This window comes from Bombina bombina, chromosome 2, assembly GCF_027579735.1.
Source record: "Bombina bombina isolate aBomBom1 chromosome 2, aBomBom1.pri, whole genome shotgun sequence".
Taxonomy (NCBI): domain Eukaryota; kingdom Metazoa; phylum Chordata; class Amphibia; order Anura; family Bombinatoridae; genus Bombina; species Bombina bombina.
This window is the reverse complement of record NC_069500.1, coordinates 435,963,756-435,985,523: the sequence shown is the minus strand read 5'-3', so window position 1 is coordinate 435,985,523 and position 21,768 is coordinate 435,963,756. Positions and strand designations below refer to the sequence as shown.

The window sequence follows — 21,768 nt, the reverse complement described above, 5'->3', positions numbered from 1 at the left end:
ATAATCTTATTTGCATCGCAGATGAATTAGCTACTCTTAAGGCCTAATTTGTTCCTTTATCTCCTCGAGGGGAGTCTCCACCTCGACCATAGCTGACAGAGCGTCACACCAGTAGGTAGCAGCTCCAGCCACAGCAGCAACTGCCGCTGCCGGTTGAAAAACGAACCCCGTGAGCTGAAACATCTTTCTCAACATGGATTCTAATTTTTTATCCATGGGCTCCTTGAACAAAGAGCTATCTTCGAGCAGTATAGTTGTGCGCTTAGCGAGCGTCGAGATAGCACTATCCACCTTAGGGATGGCCCCTCACAGCTCAAGCTTAGAGTTCGGAACGGGGAACAATTTTTTTAAAAGAAGTAGAGGGAGAAAAGGACGAGCCAAGCTTCTCCCATTAATTTTTAATAATATTAGCCATCTTAACGGGGACCGGGAAAATCTGAGGCACCACCCTGTCCTCGTAAACCCTATCTAGCTTAGGGATCGAAGGTTCCTCCAGTAGTTTTGGATCCGGAACCTCTAATGTAACAAGCACCTCTTTCAACAGAAAGCGCAAATGCTCCATCTTAAACTTAAAGTCTGCCTCCTCCGCAGCCAGAGTTCTAGATGTAGCCGATTTCGACCCAGAAAGAGCGTCCTCCGAAGAGTGGTCTTTATCAGCTGACATCCAACGGAGTAGATGACCCCTGGGACAGATATCTATGTTTCACATTTCGCTTAGCAGGGCGTAGTAAGTCATTGAAGGCCGCAGACACCACCGTTTGTAACTTCTCAGCAAAATCTGGCGGCAAAAGGGCCCCTCCTACAGGAGGATTAGTAGTGCCCTGGGGAGCTGCATGTGTAATAAAAGATGAATGTAGGGAACGCACCTAGCGGGACGGAGAACCCTCCGAGGTGGACGGCTCAGTTGTACTAAATATCTTATTCTTTTTAGATATTGCAATTTTATCAAAGCATGTGGGGACATAGTTGAGCAGGCGGATCAACCGGAACCTCCTCACAATAAACACAGGTATTAGATTTGGTTAAAGAGGGCGTACCCTCTAACATATCAGAGTCCTCCATAGCTTGCCCTTTTATTATGGACTAGATATAAATTAAATGGCACCTTTATACCCCAATGGCCAGGGCACTCACCACCTCCTATGTCCCGGACCGCAGAGAAAACGACTAGTCACCTGCAACCGCCGGTCAAGAAAGAGGAAGTTAAAGAGGCCACACCCGGTCACATGAAGTGCCATGCAGGACCACCCCTGCACCAAAGAGAAAAAGGCAGCGTTGATATCTCTCTAAGGGACCCGACTGTTCACACATTGACAGAGCCTCATCTCACACGTCGCAACATTAAACACAATAAAGAAAAACGTAATTTATGTAAGAATTTACCTGATAAATTAATTTCTTTCATATTGGCAAGAGTCCATGAGCTAGTGACATATGGGATATACAATCCTACCAGGAGGGGCAAAGTTACCCAAACCTCAAAATGACTATAAATACACCCCTCACCACACCCACAATTCAATTTAACGAATAGCATCAACAAAGGAATTTGGAAACAATCGTGCTTTATACAAAAAATCATAAACACCATAAAAAAAGGGTGGGCCTCATGGAATCTTGCCAATATGAAAGAAATGAATTTATCAGGTAAATTCTTACATAAATTATGTTTTCTTTCATGTAATTGGCAAGAGTCCATGAGCTAGTAACGTATGGGATATCAATACCCAAAATGTGGAACTCCACGCAAGAGTCACTAGAGAGGGAGGGATAAAAATAATCCACAACCCAAAATATAAGTTTATTCTTTAAATGTCAAGAAAAACTTAAAACATCAGCAGAAGAATCAAACTGAAACAGCTGCCTGAAGAACTTTTCTGAAGAAGCAAATACATCAAAACGGTAGAATTTAGTAAATGTATGTAAAGACCACCAAGTTGCCGCTTTGCAAATTTCATCAACTGAAGCTTCATTCTTAAAAGCCCACAAAGTGGAGACTGATCTAGTAGAATGAGCTGTAATTCTCTGAGGCGGGCCTGACCCGACTCCAATAAGCTTGAAGAATCAAAATCTTTAACCAAGAAACCAAGGAAATAGCAGAAGCCTTCTGACCTTTCCCAGGACCAGAAAATATAACAAATAGACTAGAAGTCTTCCTGAAATCTTTAGTAGCTTCAATATAATATTTCAAAGCTCTCACCACATCCAAATAATGTAAGGATCTTTCCAAAGAATTCTAAGGATTAGGATACAAGGAAGGGACAACAATTTCTCTACTAATGTTGTTAGAATTCACAACCTTAGGGGAAAAAAAATTAAATGAAGTCCGCAAAACCGCCTTATCCTGATGAAAAATCAGAAAAGAAGATTCACAAGAAAGAGCAGATAGCTCAGAAACTCTTCTAGCAGAAGAGATGGACAAAAGGAACAAAACTTTCCAAGAAAGTAGTTAAATGTCCAAAGAATGCATAGGCTCAATATGGAGGAGCCTGTAAAGCCCTCCAAACCAAATTAAGACTCCAAGGAGGAGAGATTGATTTAATGACAGGCTTAAATACGAATTAAAGCCTGTACAAAACAGTGAATATCAGGAAGTTTAGCAATCTTTCGGTGAATAAAACAGAAAGAGCAGAGATTTGTCCCTTCAAGGAACTTGCAGACAAAACCTTATCCAAACCATCCTGAAAAAACTGTAAAATTCTAGCAAATCTGTAAGAATGCCAAGAGAATTTATGAGAAGAACACCATGAAATGTAAGTCTTCCAAACTCGATAATAAATCTTTCAAGAGACAGATTTACGAGCTTGTAACATAGTATTAATCGCCGAGTCAGAGAAACCTCTATGACTTAGCACTAAGCGATCAATTTCCATACCTTCAAATTTAATTATTTGAAAATCTGATGGAAAAACGGACCTTGAGACAGTAGGTCTGGCCTTAACAGAAGTGGCCAAGGTTGGCAGCTGAACATCCGAACAAGACCCGCATACCAAAACCTGTGAGGCCATGCTGGAGCCACCAGCAACACAAACAATTGTTCCATGATGATTCTGGAGATCACTCTTGGAAGAAGAACTAGAGGCGGGAAAATATAAGCAGGTTGATAACACCAAGGAAGTGTCAGCGCATCCACTGCTTCCGCCTGAAAATCCCTGAACCTGTACAGGCATCTGGGAAGTCTCTTGTTTAGATGAGAGGCCACCAGATCTTTCTGTATAAGACCCCATATCTGAACAATCAGAAAACACATCTGGATGGAAGAACCACTCCCCAGGATGTAAAGTCTGACGGTTGAGATAATCCGCCTCCCAATGTCTATACCTGGGATATGCACCGCAGAAATTAGACAGGAGCTGGATTCCGCCCAAGCAAATATCCGAGATACTTCTTCATAGCTTTTGGACTGTGAATCCCACCCTGCTGATTGACCACTGTATGTGATATTGTCTGTTTGAAAATAAATGAACAGTTCTCTCTTCAACAGAGGCCAAAACTGAAGAGCTCTGAGAATTGCACGGAGTTCGAAAATATTTATTGGTAATCTCGCTTCTTGAGATTTCCAAACCCCTTGTGCTGTCAGAGATCCCCAAACAGCTCCCCAACCTGAAAGACTTGCATCTGTAGAGATCATAGTCCAGGTTAGCCGAACAAAGAAGCCCCTTGAACTAAACGCTGGTGATTTACCACCACGTCAGAGAGAGTGTCAAACATTGGGATTTAAGGATATTAATTGTGATATCTTTGTATAATTCTTGCACCATGGATTCAGCAAACAAAGCTGGAGAGGTCTCATGTGAGAACGAGCAAAGGGAATCGCGTCCAATACTGCAGTCATGAAACCTAAATTTTCCATGCACATAACCACTGAAAGGAATGACTGAACCTGAAGGTGCCGACAGGCTGCAACCACTTCCATACGTCTCTTGTCTGTTAGAGACAAAGTCATGGACACTGAATCTATCTGGAAACCTAAAAAGGTGACACTTGTCTGAGGAATCAAGAAACTTTTTGGAAAATTGATCCTCCAACCATGATTCTGAAGAAACAACACTAGTTGATTAGTGTGAGATTCTGCAGAACGGAAAGACTGAGCTAGTACCAAGATATCGTCCAAATAAGGAAACACCGCAATAACCTGCTCTCTGGTTTCCATAAAACAGGGCACCAAGAACCTTTAAAAAAGATTCTTTGAGCGGTTGCTAGACCAAATGGAAAAGCAACAAATTGGTAACGCTTGTCTAGAAAAGAGAATCTCAGGAACTGATAATGATCTGAATCGGAATATGAAGCTAAACATCCTGCAATCCATTGTGGACCTAAAATGTCCTTGCTGAATAAAAGGCAGAACAGTCCTTAAAGTCAACATTTGAAAATTGGTACTCTTACATAACGATTAAAAATTTTCAGATCCAGAATTGGTCTGAATGAAATTTCCTTCTTTGGGACAATGAATAGATTTGAATAAAACCCCAGACCTTGTCCCTGAAAAGGAACTGGCATGACTACCCCTGAAACTCCAGGTCTGAAACACACTTCAGGAAAGCCTGAGCTTTAACTGGATTTGCTGGGATGCATGAGAGAAAAAAAAATCTTCTTACAGGAGGATTTACTCAGAATCCTATTCAAAACCTCAGAGAGACAATACTCTGAAACCATTGATTTTGAACCGAATTTATCCAAGACATTCTTGAAAAAAACCTTAATCTGCCCCCTACCAGCTGAGCTGGAATGAGAGTCGCACCTTCATGCAGACTTAGGGTCTGGCTTTTGGTTTCTTAAAATGGGTTGGATTTATTCCATTTAATGAAGGTTTCCAATTGGAAACAGATTCCATAGGGAAGGATTAGGTTTTTGTTCCTTATTTGACAAAAACGATTTAGAAGCTTTATATTTACCCTTAGGTCTCTAATTACTTTGGAAAGAAAGAGATAGCAATCTAGACTTAAAAAGTCATATCAGCATTCAAAGATTAAAGCCTCAAAACTCTTGTAGCTAAAAATAGCTAAAGACATAGATCTAACATCAATCTTGATGATATAAAAAAAATGGCATCAGAACTGATTAGTATATTGCAGTAAGCGAACAATACTAGATAAATCAGAATCCAATTCTTGTTGCGCTAAATCTCTAACAAAAAAGTTGATGCAGCTGCAACATCTGCCAAAGATATTGCAGGCCTGAGATGACCTGAATATAAATAAGCTTTCCTTAGATAAAAGTTTCCTATCTAAAAGGAACTTAAGTACTATCTTCCATAGGAATAGAGGTACGTTCAGCAAGAGTAGAAATAGCCCCATCAGCTTTGAGGATCTTTTCCCAAACTCTATAGAAATTGCTGGTAAAAGGATACAATTTTTTAAACCTTGAAGAAGGAATAAAAGAAGTACCCGGCTAATTCCATTCCTTAGAAATCATAACAGAAATAGCATCAGGAACAGGAAAAAACCTCTGGAGTAACCACAGGAGGTTTAAAAACAGAATTTACTAGTTCTAATATCAAGAGGACTAGTTTCCACGATATCCAAAATAATTAACACTTCTTTATCAAAGAACGAAAATACTTAATTTTAAATAAATAAGTAGGTTTGTTAGTGTCAATATCTGTGGAAGGATCTTCTGAAATAGATAGATCCTCATCAAAAGAGGATAATTCATTATGTTGTCGGTCATTTCAAATTTCATCAACCTTATGAGAAGTTTTAAAAGACCTTTATATTAATTAGAAGGCAGAATAGCAGACAAAGCCTTCTGAATAGAATCAGTAATACATTCTTTAAATTTCATAGGTATAACATGTACATTAAAAGTTGAAGGAACAACAACAGGAAATGTACTATTTACTGATGGACACAATATCTGCATGTAAAAGTTTATCATGATAACCAATACGACATTCGGAAATATAATGCACTTAGCTTTAGTAGAACTGACATCAGGCAGCAAAGTTCCAACAGATACTTCTGAGGCAGGATCAGATTGAGACATCTTGCAAAATTTAAAATAAAAAACAACATATAAAGCAAAATTTGTCAATTTCCTTATATGACAGTTTCAGGAATGGGAAAAAAATGCAAACAGCAAAGCCCTCTGACATAGAAAAAGGCAAGAGGCAAATAGCAATGGGGTATTAAATTAATGAAAAAATTTGGCGCCAAGTATGACGCACAACGTAACTGAAAAATTTTTGGCGCCAACAATATCCGGAAATTACACACTTGCGTCACTAACGACGCAACCGTGTGTAAGGCTTCGGTGTCAACTACGACGCCGGAAATGACGAACTTGCGTCAACAGATGTACTTTTCATGCCAAAAAATTCTCGCGCCAAAAATGACGCAATAAAGTCTAGCATTTGGCGCACCCGCGGGCCTAGTACTGCCCGCAATTTGCAAGAAAAAAAGTAGTCAATTTGAAAAAAAGACTAAACCCCAAGTAAGAAAAATATTTCTTAATGTTTATTTTCCCTAAATATGAAACTGACAGTCTGCACAAGGAAATACATGAACCTGACTCATGGCTAATATAAGTACAATACATATATTTAGAACTTTATATAAATGCATAAAGTGCCAGACCATAGCTGGGGTGTCTTAAGTAATAAAAAACATACTTCCCAAAAGAGACACCCATCCACATATAGCAGATAGCCAAACCAGTACTGAAACAGTTATCAGTCGAGGTAATGGAATATGAGAGTATATCGTCGATCTGAAAAGGGAGGTAGGAGATGAATCTCTACGACCGATAACAGAGAACCTATGAAATAGACCTCCGTTAGGAAAATCATTGCATTCAATAGGTGATACTCTCTTCACGTCCCTCTGACATTCGCTGTACTCAGAGGAATCTGGCTTCAAAAAAAGCTGACAAGCGCATGTCAACGTAGAAGTCTTAGCACAAACTTACTTCACCACCTCCATAGGAGGCAAAGTTTGTAAAACTGAATTGTGGGTGTGGTGAGGGGTGTATTTATAGGCATTTGAGGTTTGGGAAACTTTGCCCCTCCTGGTAGGATTGTATATCCCATACATCACTAGCTCATGGACTCTTGCCAATTACATGAAAGAAATTATGCATAAATCCCCACTGTTCAATAACACAATTTCCAAAGATATTAACCCTTGATTCAGACACACTGTGACCATATCTTCTTGCGTTATCAAATGTGTATAAATTAAACGATCTTACCAGAATCTATGCCGTGGAACAGGAACACAGCCTTTCAAGTGTGACAGGGTAGTAGCCAGGGCCGTCTTTAACACAGGGCAAAAGAGGCAGCTGCCCAGGGCCGTCTAACACAGGGCAAAAGGAGCAGATGCCCAGGGCCCAGTCTTTGCTGAGGGGCCCAAGAGTCCTAAAAAAAAAATTCTGGTTCATGCCAGACTGCTGATGTCATGTGACATGGGGGGCACAGTCAGTCTTAATACTGTCACAGTCAAAAGTTCTCTGCTTATATTTATTTGTGAGAAACTGTGCAAGACCGTGCCAGTGTCATGCGACATGCCAAGCTATTGCCATGTGCTGTTTTAGATGTGCACTGTGCAGCACTGAATGCTAAGCCCTAACTCGGCATCCAGCCAATCCCACTGCATCAGAAAAGGTCCTGCTGGGGTTACCAATGTTGAAGAAAAGAAAAATAGAGATGGGCCCAGCACTCACCATCCAATTTAGGGTGCACGCTACAGGGGTTTCTGCACTAACCCCCAAAGTAGACAAATTTGTAGAAAAGAGCAGCAGCACCACACTTTATGAACTTTTAACTGCTTTTAATGATGAAACATACAGGAAAGCAACGATGTTTCGGTCATCAACTGACCTTAATCATGTTGTCATGATTAAGGTCAGTTGATGACCGAAACGTCGTTGCTTTCCTGTATGTTTCATCATTAAAAGCAGTTAAAAGTTCATAAAGTGTGGTGCTGCTGCTCTTTTCTACAAAGGGGTTACCAATGTTACCAGGTTACTGCTCTGGGATTGTTCAGGGTAGGGCTGACTGTAGGCGCATGACGCAGCAAAAAGCTGGAGCGGCAGGCAGGTGAGGATTTGAGCATCTGTGCAGCTGCACACACTGCTCTTTTCAGTCTTGAGGCAGTATGACTCGTCTCACACTGTATCCATGCAGCCTTGGGCAGACAGCATCCAGTCTGCTGGTCCCCTTAGCCCTGCTCTTTCTGCTGTGGCCCTAAGATCAACTAACTGAAGTTTGTTAGGGGAACAGTGCTTTGTAGAAAGGTGTCAGTGGGAAGAATAAGTGCACACATGCCCCTCCCCATGCAGCATTGTCTAGTGTAGGGTTCCTAGCAAAGAAGTGACATGTGCTGCTGTGGCTGATGTATAGTGTCATGCTGATACTTCACACAATAAGGGAAGGATTATGTTTATATATATTTTTTCTCTCTGTCTCAGATTGTACAGCTTCCTATAGTAGTTATGCTGTTCCAGTCAGTAAACTTATTTGTCTGCACCTCCATGCTTCCTCCTCAGTCTTAACCTTGCTTTGCTCCTGTTGGCTGCCCTAAATCTCTTTAACCAGCTAACCTCACACCAGAATCACATTCATTTTTTTTTAAAATGATTAACCCAGCAGTGGATGATCCACTGCTGGGCTAATAATGAAAAAAATATATAAAATAAATTGATTTAGTTGTTTTTTTGGAATGTTGGGATGGATAGCAAAATTGTATGGGGGGGGGGGGGCAAGAAAATGTTTGCCCAGGGTCCAGTCAACATTAAAGACGGCCCTGGTAGTAGCATCGCTCCTGACATGGACTTGAGTGCTGAAAGCAGGCAGCGAAACTAGTCAATGCTGAGTCAGGATGGTTTCGCAGAAAGACTCTCCCTGCATCTCCGGACTCTCACTTTCATCCATGAGAGGCTGACAGGACTACTTAAAACTCCAGTCCCATTCTGAAGAGTACTACCCTCCATAAGAGACTACTCCGAATCTTCAGACACTTCTCTGCCAACCTCCTGTGACAAAAGGCAAAAAATTACTGGGGGATGAGGGAAGTGGGGGAGGTATTTAAGCCTTTGGCTGGGGTGTCTTTGCCTCCTCCGGGTGGCCAGGTTCTTAATTCCCACAAGTAACGAATGAAGCGTGGATTCTCCTCCCATTAAGATGGAAAACACTCCCAAGGTGGGCTATATAAATGGATCAGCTACAACACATTTATGCAAAGAAAAAATTGGTGTATAATAGCCCTTTAAGGAATATTACAAAGGCCCGTGGCACACTGGTGTTAGTTCTCCGTTTGAAAGCATGCATTGTGCAGCTGCTTGCTTAAAGGGCCATTATACACTCATTTTTTCTTTGCATAAATGTTTTGTAGATGATCTATTTATAAAGCCCATAAAGTTTTTTTTTTTTTTTTAAAAATGTATAATTTTGCTTATTTTTAAATAACATTGCTCTGATTTTTAGACTCCTAACCAAGCCCCAAAGTTTTATTTGAATACCGTCAGCTACCTTCTCCAGCTTGCTCCTGTTTGGGTAAAGGGTCTTTTCATATGCAAAAGAAGGGGGAGGGGGGGGGAGCGTCTTATTTCCCACTTGCAGTGGGCTTTCCAACTGCTTTTTCAACAGAGCTAAACTGAAAGCTTTTAAGTAAGTTTTTAAACCATTTTATACTGGATTTTTATATCAGTATCTGTGCATCTTATTCTTTATAGTAGTGTCTATTACATGCAGTTATATGAAAATGAGTGCATACTGTCCCTTTAAGGACCCAGGAGGGGAGAGACCTTGAAGTGGTACTGGGCTAATATTGTTATTATTATTATGTGCCAGATTTTCTGTGTTTTTATATATATATATATATATATATATATATATATATATATATATATATATATATATATATATATATATATATATATATCTATATATATATATATATATACACACACACACACATACAGTGGATATATAAAGTCTACACACCCTTATTAAAATGTCAGGTTTCTGTGATGTAAAACAATGAGACAAAGATAAATAATTTCAGAACTTTTTCCACCTTTAAACTTGATTGAAAAACAAACTGAAACTTCTAGGTGGAGGGAAATAAAAATAAAAAAATAAAATAATATGGTTGCATAAGTGTGCACACCCTCATAACTGGGAATGCAGCTGTGTTTAGAATTGAGCAATCACATTTAAAATCATGTTAAATAGGAGTCAGTACACACCTGTCATTTAAAGGGCCTCTGATTAACCCCAAATAAAGTTCAGCTGTTCTAGTAGGTCTTTCCTGACATTTTCTTAGTCGCAAACTACAGCAAAAGCCATGGTTCAGAGAGTTTCCAAAGCATCAGAGGGATCTCATTGTTAAAAGGTATCAGTCAGGAGAAGGGTACAAAAGAATTTCCACGGCATTAGATATACCATGGAACACAGTGAAGACAGTCATCATCAAGTGGAGAAAATATGGCGCAACAGTGACATTACCAAGAACTGGACGTCCCTCCAAAATTGATGAAAAGACGAGAAGTAAACTGGTCTGGGAGGCTGCCAAGAGGCCTACAGCACCATTAAAGGAGCTGCAGGAATATCTGGCAAGTACTGGCTGTGTGGTGCATGTGACAACAATCGCCCGTATTCTTCATATGTCTGGGCTATGGGGTAGAGTGGCAAGTTAGAAGCCTTTGCTTACGAAAAAAAACATCCAAGCCCAGCTAAAGTTTGCAAAAACACATCTGAAGACTCCCAAAAGCATGTTGCAAAAGGTGTTCTGGTTTGATGAAACCAAGATTAAACTTTTTGTCCATAATTCCAAAAAGATATGTTCGGCGCAAAAACACTGCATATAACCAAAAGAACACTATACCCACAGTGAAGCATTTTGGTGGCAGCATCATGCTTTGGGTCTGTTTTTCTTCAGCTGTAACTGGGGCCTTAGTCAAGGTAGAGGGAGTTATGAACAGTTCCAAATACCAGACAATATTGGCACAAAACCTTCAGGCTTCTGCTAGAAAGCTGAACATTAAGAGGAACTTCATCTTTCAGCATGACAACGACCCAAAGCATACATCCAAATCAACAAAGGAATGGCTTCACCAGAAGAAGATTAAAGTTTTGGAATGGCCCAGTCAGAACCCAGACCTGAATCCAATCGAAAATCTGTGGGGTTATCTTAAGTGGGCTGTGCACAAGAGATGCCCTCGCAATCTGACAGATTTGGAGTGTTTTTGCAAAGAAGAGTGGGCAAGTTTTGCCAAGTCAAGATGTGCCATGCTGAAAAACTCATACCCAAAAAGACTGAGTGCTGTAATAAAATCAAAGGGTGCTTCAACAAAGTATTAGTTTAAGGGTGTGCACACTTATGCAACCATATTATTTTAGTTTTTTATTTCTACTTCCCTCTACTTAAAATATTTTAGTTTGTTTTGCAATTGAGTTGTACAGTTTATAGGTCACATTAAAGGTGGAAAAAGTTGTGAAATGATTTATCTTTGTCTCATTTTTTTTCATCACAGAAACATGGCATTTTAACAGGGGTGTGTAGACTTTTTATATAAAAAAAACAAACAAACCTAAAACAGACTATACCCAGATAAGATCCAAAATATTCAGCAACTCACATTTGAGATCCATTCTTTTTCTTCTTTTCTTTGAACAAAGAAATCAAGTCAAGAATTTAAGAAGAAAAATGCAATTTTTATTTTTACTTTTTTTTTGGTTACAATACAAAACATTTAAAAAAACAAACACAAAAAAACAGCATTGTTAGAACAAAAAATAGAGCTGTGAAAAATTAAACTATGAATTTGAGCTGGTATCACATTACTGTGAAATCCATTAGCACACAAGTTCTTGTGACAGTGAATAGCAAACTCACATTTTAGGGGGTTATTTTTTTTTTTGCCTGAAACTAACATGACAGACCAAAAAGGTGTAAGTAAAGACAATATAGTTCTCATAAAAAAAAAAAAAAAAAAAAAAGAAAAGAAAGAAAATAAAACCTACATAAAAAGGTGCTATCCATGGAGTACATACACCCCTTTAACATTCCTAAGAAGATTAATGAGGTTTTTATAAAAAAAAAAAAGTGAAAAAAGTGCAGAGCTTTTAACAGAACCCAAATAATAGGGTTTAAAAGCACAATATCTTATTTATTTTAAACGCGCAAAAAAAAAGAAAACTAGATAGATAGGCAAGTGTTTCAACATGTAAACTATATTCCCATATGACAAGCTGCTTTTTGAGAATATATTTTCATGTGATCTTTGGCATATCAAACAATCAATTTTCCTTGTGAATAGTAAATTAGATGGCAAAATTATCATCCTGGTATGGGATTTAAGCCACCATATAAAAGCCCAACCTTCTAAAACATAACTGTATTTTAGCATTACAGCAAAGTTGGCCTTCCCTTAGAAACACTGATAGCTGTACAAAGAGGGTATGCAGGTTTAAGATTGTCTAAAGGATGTACAACATTTTGGCATCAATATTCAATTTAAGTTTTGATAAGTCTTGAAATTTGCAATACTGTCTAATGTTAACAAAAATACCAAAATAGTTAATTTCACACTAAATAAAATATTGAAATGTTAATAGCTACGTTTAATGATCGCACAAATCAAAAGTAAACAGAAAATCCAGCCCTACTGGACTTATTTTGTTTTGTTATATATGTATATTATATACTTTTTATATAAAAGTCTTATTTTATTTCATTAATAAAATCAGATGAAATGAATAAAAATCAAGTTTAATAAATCTTGATTTTTTTTAATTGAAGACATGAGGGTTATATGTGTTTGAAAAAAAGAAAGAAAAGAAAAAAAAAAAGAGTGAGAGATCAGCTGCTCACCAGTGAAAAGACAAGTTACCTGTAACTGTCAGTAGAAAATGTTATTGCTGTAATTCCCAAACTGGCCTCCCTGAGCATCATAACCCGAGACATATGCTGCAGGTCTATACCTCATAGGCCACTGTAAACTCAACCCCCCCCCCCCGCCCGCCACACAAACAGTAACAAAGTGCGTGGCAGAAATGCTCCCATGCCATTAATTTAATGCATAGTAGAGGATTTGCTTTTTCTGGTAGATAAAGTGAATAACCCACTGCACCAACCATAAAAGCAAGTAAAGTGAACGTATACCCAAAGGGCAAGGTGAATTATTTGCTCATGAGAGGCCATATACTGCTGGGAAGGAATAGTCAGTCAGGAGCAGTGGCTGGCAGCCAGAGAGAAACCCCTGACAAACAAGCTATTGATTATAGAGGGTAGAAATAGATAAAAAATATTTGTCATCTGATCATTCAACCCGCGATGCTCCAGATATAAACCACAACCCTCCCATACACAGCTGCACAGGGTTGTGAAAATTTGTGGAAATACAGTGTGGTGCTCTTAACAGAAGAGTTTGACAAAACAGTTCTGGCAATATGGTTTATCATTCTGCTCCTTGAAGGTTCCTTTGTTCAGCTGCTTTAGGCAAAAGGCACAAACAAAGTGCTCGGGGTGGAACTTTTTTCCCATAGCAGTGATGCAGCGACCAGTGATAGGCTTCTGGCAACCTGAGCAGAGAGAACCACGACGTTCATGGTAATGCACCTCACAGTATGGTTGACCGTCATGCTCAAAGAAGCTTCCATTGATAAAAGGGGTGAAACATTCCTAAGGAGGAGAAAGAAAGCAAATTATTGTTACATCACACCAATAACTAAAGCCCACCCCAGTAAAAAAAAAATAAAAAAAATAGTAGAAGCAGATATGCAGATAAACAGTGATGCCTACCCTACAGACAAAACACTCTGGGTGCCAGAGCGTGTTCAGCGCAGAGATGTAGTTCTCCAAAATGGCCTGAGTGCAGCCACCACACTTAGGAGCAAACATATCAAAGTAGTCCTTGCGACAGTAGGCTTTTCCATCCCTCTCATGGAAACCTATGAGGAACAAAGTGATTAATACATTTGTATTAGCTTGTGATTAGTTAGAGAGTCTTGTACTAGTGGACAGGAAAATTGGTAAAAAGAAAAAACATAAAACCACAAATACACAAACCTGTTCAAAGTCTAAAAGCCAGCCCACAAATTTAGGAGCATCTCTGATTATATTAATATCTATAAATCTTTTTCTCTATCTACATATATACATATATACATACAGCTCTGGAAAAAATTGAGACCACTGCAAAATTATCAGTTTCTCTGGTTTTACTACTTATAGGTATGTGTTTAAGTAAAATGAACATGTTTGCTTCATACTATAAACTACTGACAACATTTCACACCAAATTCCCAATTTTTTATGCTTACCTGATAAATTTCTTTCCGGGCATGGAGAGTCCACAACTTCATTCCAATTACTAGTGGGATATTCAACTCCTGGCCAGCAGGAGGCGGTAAAGAGCATCCCAGCAAAGCTGTTAAGTGTAACTTCCCTTACACATAATCCCCAGTCAATCAGCCGAAGGAAAATGGAAAAAGAAGAAAAACGCAAAAAGGTAGAGGTGCCTGAGGTTTACTCAAAAAAACTGCAGATTTTAAAAAGAGGGCAGGGTCGTGGACTCTCCATGCCCGGAAAGAAAGAAATTTATCAGGTAAGCATACATTTTGTTTTCTTTCCTATGGCATGGAGAGTCCACTAGCTAGAGGACACAGAATGAAAAGGGAGGGAGAACAAGGCAGGACCACCGCTTGAAGAACCTTTATCCCAAAAGAGGCCTCAGCCAAGGCAAAAGTATCACATTTGGAAAATTTGGAAAAAGTATGAAGAGGACCATGTTGCCGCCTTGCAAATCTGTTCCCCAGAAGCTTGATTTTTGAAAGCCCAGGATGAGGAGACAGCCCTAGTGGAATGAGCCGTTACTCTCTCAGGAGGCTGCTGTCCAGCTGTCCCACACGCTAAACGAATAATACTTCTTAACCAGAGGGAAAGGGTAGTAAAAGTGGCCTTCTGACCTTTACGCTTGCACGCACAACATCCAGGTTATGCAGCAAACGTTCTGAGAAGGAGGATTAGGACAATTAATGTTTAGAACTGACACAACCTTAGGGAGAAAAACCAATTTAGTACGAAGAACCGCCTTATCTGCATGAAAAATAAGTTATGGGGAATCACACTGCAGAGCAGAAAGCTCAGACACTCTGCGAGTAGAAGAAATAGCAAGAAGAAACAAAACCTTCCAGCCAGGCGTTTCTGCAAAAGAATAGACAGTGCAGATATCTGACCCTTCAGAGTACTGACTGACAACCCTTTCTCCAGACCATCCTGAAGAAAAGATAAAATACGGGGAATCCTCACCCGCCTCCAGGAGAAACCCTTAGATTCAAGATTTGCACCAATAAAAACAGAATTTATGTTTACCTGATAAATTACTTTCTCCAACGGTGTGTCCGGTCCACGGCGTCATCCTTACTTGTGGGATATTCTCTTCCCCAACAGGAAATGGCAAAGAGCCCAGCAAAGCTGGTCACATGATCCCTCCTAGGCTCCGCCTACCCCAGTCATTCGACCGACGTTAAGGAGGAATATTTGCATAGGAGAAACCATATGGTACCGTGGTGACTGTAGTTAAAGAAAATAAATTATCAGACCTGATTAAAAAAACCAGGGCGGGCCGTGGACCGGACACACCGTTGGAGAAAGTAATTTATCAGGTAAACATAAATTCTGTTTTCTCCAACATAGGTGTGTCCGGTCCACGGCGTCATCCTTACTTGTGGGAACCAATACCAAAGCTTTAGGACACGGATGAAGGGAGGGAGCAAATCAGGTCACCTAAATGGAAGGCACCACGGCTTGCAAAACCTTTCTCCCAACAATAGCCTCAGAAGAAGCAAAAGTATCAAACTTGTAAAATTTGGTAAAAGTGTGCAGTGAAGACCAAGTCGCTGCCCTACATATCTGATCAACAGAAGCCTCGTTCTTGAAGGCCCATGTGGAAGCCACAGCCCTAGTGGAATGAGCTGTGATTCTTTCGGGAGGCTGCCGTCCGGCAGTCTCGTAAGCCAATCTGATGATGCTTTTAATCCAAAAAGAGAGAGAGGTAGAAGTTGCTTTTTGACCTCTCCTTTTACCGGAATAAACAACAAACAAGGAAGATGTTTGTCTAAAATCCTTTGTAGCATCTAAATAGAATTTTAGAGCGCGAACAACATCCAAATTGTGCAACAAACGTTCCTTCTTTGAAACTGGTTTCGGACACAGAGAAGGTACGATAATCTCCTGGTTAATGTTTTTGTTAGAAACAACTTTTGGAAGAAAACCAGGTTTAGTACGTAAAACCACCTTATCTGCATGGAACACCAGATAAGGAGGAGAACACTGCAGAGCAGATAATTCTGAAACTCTTCTAGCAGAAGAAATTGCAACTAAAAACAAAACTTTCCAAGATAATAACTTAATATCAACGGAATGTAAGGGTTCAAACGGAACCCCCTGAAGAACTGAAAGAACTAAATTGAGACTCCAAGGAGGAGTCAAAGGTTTGTAAACAGGCTTAATTCTAACCAGAGCCTGAACAAAGGCTTGAACATCTGGCACAGCGGCCAGCTTTTTGTGAAGTAACACAGACAAGGCAGAAATCTGTCCCTTCAGGGAACTTGCAGATAATCCTTTTTCCAATCCTTCTTGAAGGAAGGATAGAATCCTAGGAATCTTAACCTTGTCCCAAGGGAATCCTTTAGATTCACACCAACAGATATATTTTTTCCAAATTTTGTGGTAAATCTTTCTAGTTACAGGCTTTCTGGCCTGAACAAGAGTATCGATAACAGAATCTGAGAACCCTCGCTTCGATAAGATCAAGCGTTCAATCTCCAAGCAGTCAGCTGGAGTGAAACCAGATTCGGATGTTCGAACGGACCCTGAACAAGAAGGTCTCGTCTCAAAGGTAGCTTCCAAGGTGGAGCCGATGACATATTCACCAGATCTGCATACCAAGTCCTGCGTGGCCACGCAGGAGCTATCAAGATCACCGACGCCCTCTCCTGATTGATCCTGGCTACCAGCCTGGGGATGAGAGGAAACGGCGGGAACACATAAGCTAGTTTGAAGGTCCAAGGTGCTACTAGTGCATCCACTAGAGCCGCCTTGGGATCCCTGGATCTGGACCCGTAGCAAGGAACTTTGCAGTTCTGACGAGAGGCCATCAGATCCATGTCTGGAATGCCCCACAGCTGAGTGACTTGGGCAAAGATTTCCGGATGGAGTTCCCACTCCCCCGGATGCAATGTCTGACGACTCAGAAAATCCGCTTCCCAATTTTCCACTCCTGGGATGTGGATAGCAGACAGGTGGCAGGAGTGAGACTCCGCCCATAGAATGATTCTGGTCACTTCTTCCATCGCTAGGGAACTCCTTGTTCCCCCCTGATGGTTGTCTGATTGAAACCGTATGAACTTGGCCCTCGCTAGCTGAGGCCAAGCCTTGAGAGTATTGAATATCGCTCTCAGTTCCAGAGTATTTATCGGTAGAAGAGATTCTTCCCGAGACCAAAGACCCTGAGCTTTCAGGGATCCCCAGACCGCGCCCCAGCCCATCAGACTGGCGTCGGTCGTGACAATGACCCACTCTGGTCTGCGGAATGTCATCCCTTGTGACAGGTTGTCCAGGGACAGCCACCAACGGAGTGAGTCTCTGGTCCTCTGATTTACTTGTATCTTCGGAGACAAGTCTGTATAGTCCCCATTCCACTGACTGAGCATGCACAGTTGTAATGGTCTTAGATGAATGCGCGCAAAAGGAACTATGTCCATTGCCGCTACCATCAACCCGATCACTTCCATGCACTGAGCTATGGAAGGAAGAGGAACGGAATGAAGTATCCGACAAGAGTCTAGAAGTTTTGTTTTTCTGGCCTCTGTCAGAAAAATCCTCATTTCTAAGGAGTCTATTATTGTTCCCAAGAAGGGAACCCATGTTGACGGAGATAGAGAACTCTTTTCCACGTTCATCTGAGAAAGGCCAGGACAATGTCCGTGTGAGCCTTTGCTTGAGGAAGGGACGACGCTTGAATCAGAATGTCGTCCAAGTAAGGTACTACAGCAATGCCCCTTGGTCTTAGCACAGCTAGAAGGGACCCTAGTACCTTTGTGAAAATCCTTGGAGCAGTGGCTAATCCGAAAGGAAGCGCCACGAACTGGTAATGCTTGTCCAGGAATGCGAACCTTAGGAACCGATGATGTTCCTTGTGGATAGGAATATGTAGATACGCATCCTTTAAATCCACCGTGGTCATGAATTGACCTTCCTGGATGGAAGGAAGAATAGTTCGAATGGTTTCCATCTTGAACGATGGAACCTTGAGAAACTTGTTTAAGATCTTGAGATCTAAGATTGGTCTGAACGTTCCCTCTTTTTTGGGAACTATGAACAGAATGGAGTAGAACCCCATCCCTTGTTCTCTTAATGGAACAGGATGAATCACTCCCATTTTTAACAGGTCTTCTACACAATGTAAGAATGCCTGTCGTTTTATATGGTCTGAAGACAACTGAGACCTGTGGAATCTCCCCCTCGGGGGAAGTCCCTTGAATTCCAGAAGATAACCTTGGGAGACTATTTCTAGCGCCCAAGGATCCAGAACATCTCTTGCCTAAGCCTGAGCGAAGAGAGAGAGTCTGCCCCCCACCAGATCCGGTCCCTGATCGGGGGCCAACATTTCATGCTGTCTTGGTAGCAGTGGCAGGTTTCTTGGCCTGCTTTCCCTTGTTCCAGCCTTGCATTGGTCTCCAAGCTGGCTTGGCTTGAGAAGTATTACCCTCTTGCTTAGAGGACGTAGCACTTTGGGCTGGTCCGTTTCTACGAAAGGGACGAAAATTATGTTTATTTTTTGCCTTGAAAGGCCGATCCTGAGGAAGGGCGTGGCCCTTACCCCCAGTGATATCAGAGATAATCTCTTTCAAGTCAGGGCCAAACAGCGTTTTCCCCTTGAAAGGAATGTTAAGTAGCTTGTTCTTGGAAGATGCATCAGCCGACCAAGATTTTAACCAAAGCGCTCTGCGCGCCACAATAGCAAACCCAGAATTCTTAGCCGCTAACCTCGCCAATTGCAAAGTGGCGTCTAGGGTGAAAGAATTAGCCAATTTGAGAGCATTGATTCTGTCCATAATCTCCTCATAAGGAGGAGAATCACTATCGACCGCCTTTATTAGCTCATCGAACCAGAAACATGCGGCTGTAGCGACAGGGACAATGCATGAAATTGGTTGTAGAAGGTAACCCTGCTGAACAAACATCTTTTTAAGCAAACCTTCTAATTTTTTATCCATAGGATCTTTGAAAGCACAACTATCCTCTATGGGTATAGTGGTGCGTTTGTTTAAAGTGGAAACCGCTCCCTCGACCTTGGGGACTGTCTGCCATAAGTCCTTTCTGGGGTCGACCATAGGAAACAATTTTTTAAATATGGGGGGAGGGACGAAAGGAATACCGGGCCTTTCCCATTCTTTATTAACAATGTCCGCCACCCGCTTGGGTATAGGAAAAGCTTCTGGGAGCCCCGGCACCTCTAGGAACTTGTCCATTTTACATAGTTTCTCTGGGATGACCAACTTGTCACAATCATCCAGAGTGGATAATACCTCCTTAAGCAGAATGCGGAGATGTTCCAACTTAAATTAAAATGTAATCACATCAGGTTCAGCTTGTTGAGAAATGTTCCCTGAATCAGTAATTTCTCCCTCAGACAAAACCTCCCTGGCCCCATCAGACTGGGTTAGGGGCCCTTCAGAAATATTATTATCAGCGTCGTCATGCTCTTCAGTATCTAAAACAGAGCAGTCGCGCTTACGCTGATAAGTGTTCATTTTGGCTAAAATGTTTTTGACAGAATTATCCATTACAGCCGTTAATTGTTGCATAGTAAGGAGTATTGGCGCGCTAGATGTACTAGGGGCCTCCTGAGTGGGCAAGACTCGTGTAGACGAAGGAGGGAATGATGCAGTACCATGCTTACTCCCCTCACTTGAGGAATCATCTTGGGCATCATTGTCATTGTCACATAAATCACATTTATTTAAATGAATAGGAATTCTGGCTTCCCCACATTCAGAACACAGTCTATCTGGTAGTTCAGACATGTTAAACAGGCATACACTTGATAACCAAGTACAAAAAACGTTTTAAAATAAAACCGTTACTGTCACTTTAAATTTTAAACTGAACACACTTTATTACTGCAATTGCGAAAAAACATGAAGGAATTGTTCAAAATTCACCAAATTTTCACCACAGTGTCTTAAAGCCTTAAAAGTATTGCACACCAAATTTGGAAGCTTTAACCCTTAAAATAACGGAACCGGAGCCGTTTTTATATTTAACCCCTTTACAGTCCCTGGAATCTGCTTTGCTGAGACCCAACCAAGCCCAAAGGGGAATACGATACCAAATGATGCCTTCAGAAAGACTTTTCTATGTATCAGAGCTCCACACACATGCAGCTGCATGCCATGCTGTTCTCAAAAACAAGTGCGCCATACCGGCGCGAAAATGAGGCTCTGACTATGATTAGGGAAAGCCCCTATAGAATAAAGTGTCTAAAACAGTGCCTGCCGATATTATTTTACAAAAAATACCCAGATTAAATGATTCCTCAAGGCTAAATATGTGTTAAATATGATCGATTTAGCCCAGAAAAAGTCTACAGTCTTAATAAGCCCTTGTGAAGCCCTTATTTACGATCGTAATAAACATGGCTTACCGGATCCCATAGGGAAAATGACAGCTTCCAGCATTACATCGTCTTGTTAGAATGTGTCATACCTCAAGCAGCAAGAGACTGCTTACTGTTCCCCCAACTGAAGTTAATTGCTCTCAACAGTCCTGTGTGGAACAGCCATGTGTACAACGGCAAAGAGAATGACTGGGGTAGGCGGAGCCTAGGAGGGATCATGTGACCAGCTTTGCTGGGCTCTTTGCCATTTCCTGTTGGGGAAGAGAATATCCCACAAGTAAGGATGACGCCGTGGACCGGACACACCTATGTTGGAGAAAAGGTATTTATGCCATACCTTATGGTAAATCCTGCGAGTAACAGGTTTACGAGCCTGAAGCATGGTATCAATGACCGCCTCAGAAAAACCATGTCAAGACAAAACTAGGCCTTCAATCTTCAAGCAGTTAGCTTCAGAGAATCCAGGCTTGGATGGAGGAATGGACCTTTAACTAGGAGGTCTTTCCTCAGAGGTAACCTCCAAGGTGGAAGAGATGACATCCTCACCAGATCCGCAAACCAGATCCTGCAAGGCCATGCCGGAGCTATTCAAATTACAGATCCTCTCTCTTGTTTGATACGAGCAATGACTCGTGGAAGAAGAGCAAACGGAGGAAACAGAGAGAAGATCCAAGGAACCGCTAGAGCGTCTATCAGAGCGGCCTGAGGATCTCTTGACCTTGAACCGTACTTTGGAAGCTTGGCATTTTGACGAGACGCCATCAGATCCAACTCCAGAACCCCCCACTTAAGTGTTATCCTTGAGAACACTTCCGGATGGAGAGCCCACTCCCCAGAGTGAAAAGTCTGTCTGCTCAAAAAATCCGCCTCCAAGTTGTCCACTCCTGGAATGTGGATGTCAGATAGGAGACAATCGTGAGTTTCCGCCCACTTTAGAATGCAAGTCACCTTCTTCATGGCCAAAAAACTCCAAGTTCCTCCTTGGTGGTTGATGTAAGCCACTGAGGTAATGTTGACCGACTGGAATCTGATAAACCAGACTTAAGATAATTGAGGCCAAGCTGTCAAGGCATTGAATATTGCTCTCAACTCCAAGATGTTTATGGGAAGAGAAGACTCCTCCCGAGTCCACAGGCCCTTAGC

General features: G+C 41.2%; 1 protein-coding gene across 4 annotated transcripts in view; it reads right to left on the bottom strand.

Moving 5' to 3' along the window:
- Positions 1–11,632: 11,632 nt before the first annotated feature.
- The window catches only part of PXN (paxillin), a 152,726-nt gene continuing 142,590 nt past the window's right edge, over positions 11,633–21,768 (bottom strand). For all 4 annotated transcript variants that reach the window (XM_053702055.1, XM_053702057.1, XM_053702058.1 and 1 more), the window contains 2 exons: positions 13,743–13,891; positions 11,633–13,622 (listed from right to left, as the gene is read on the bottom strand). In XM_053702055.1, coding sequence (XP_053558030.1) covers positions 13,356–13,622; positions 13,743–13,891 — 416 coding nt within the window. In that variant the 3' untranslated portion in view covers positions 11,633–13,355. The remainder of the gene's footprint in view (positions 13,623–13,742; positions 13,892–21,768) is intronic.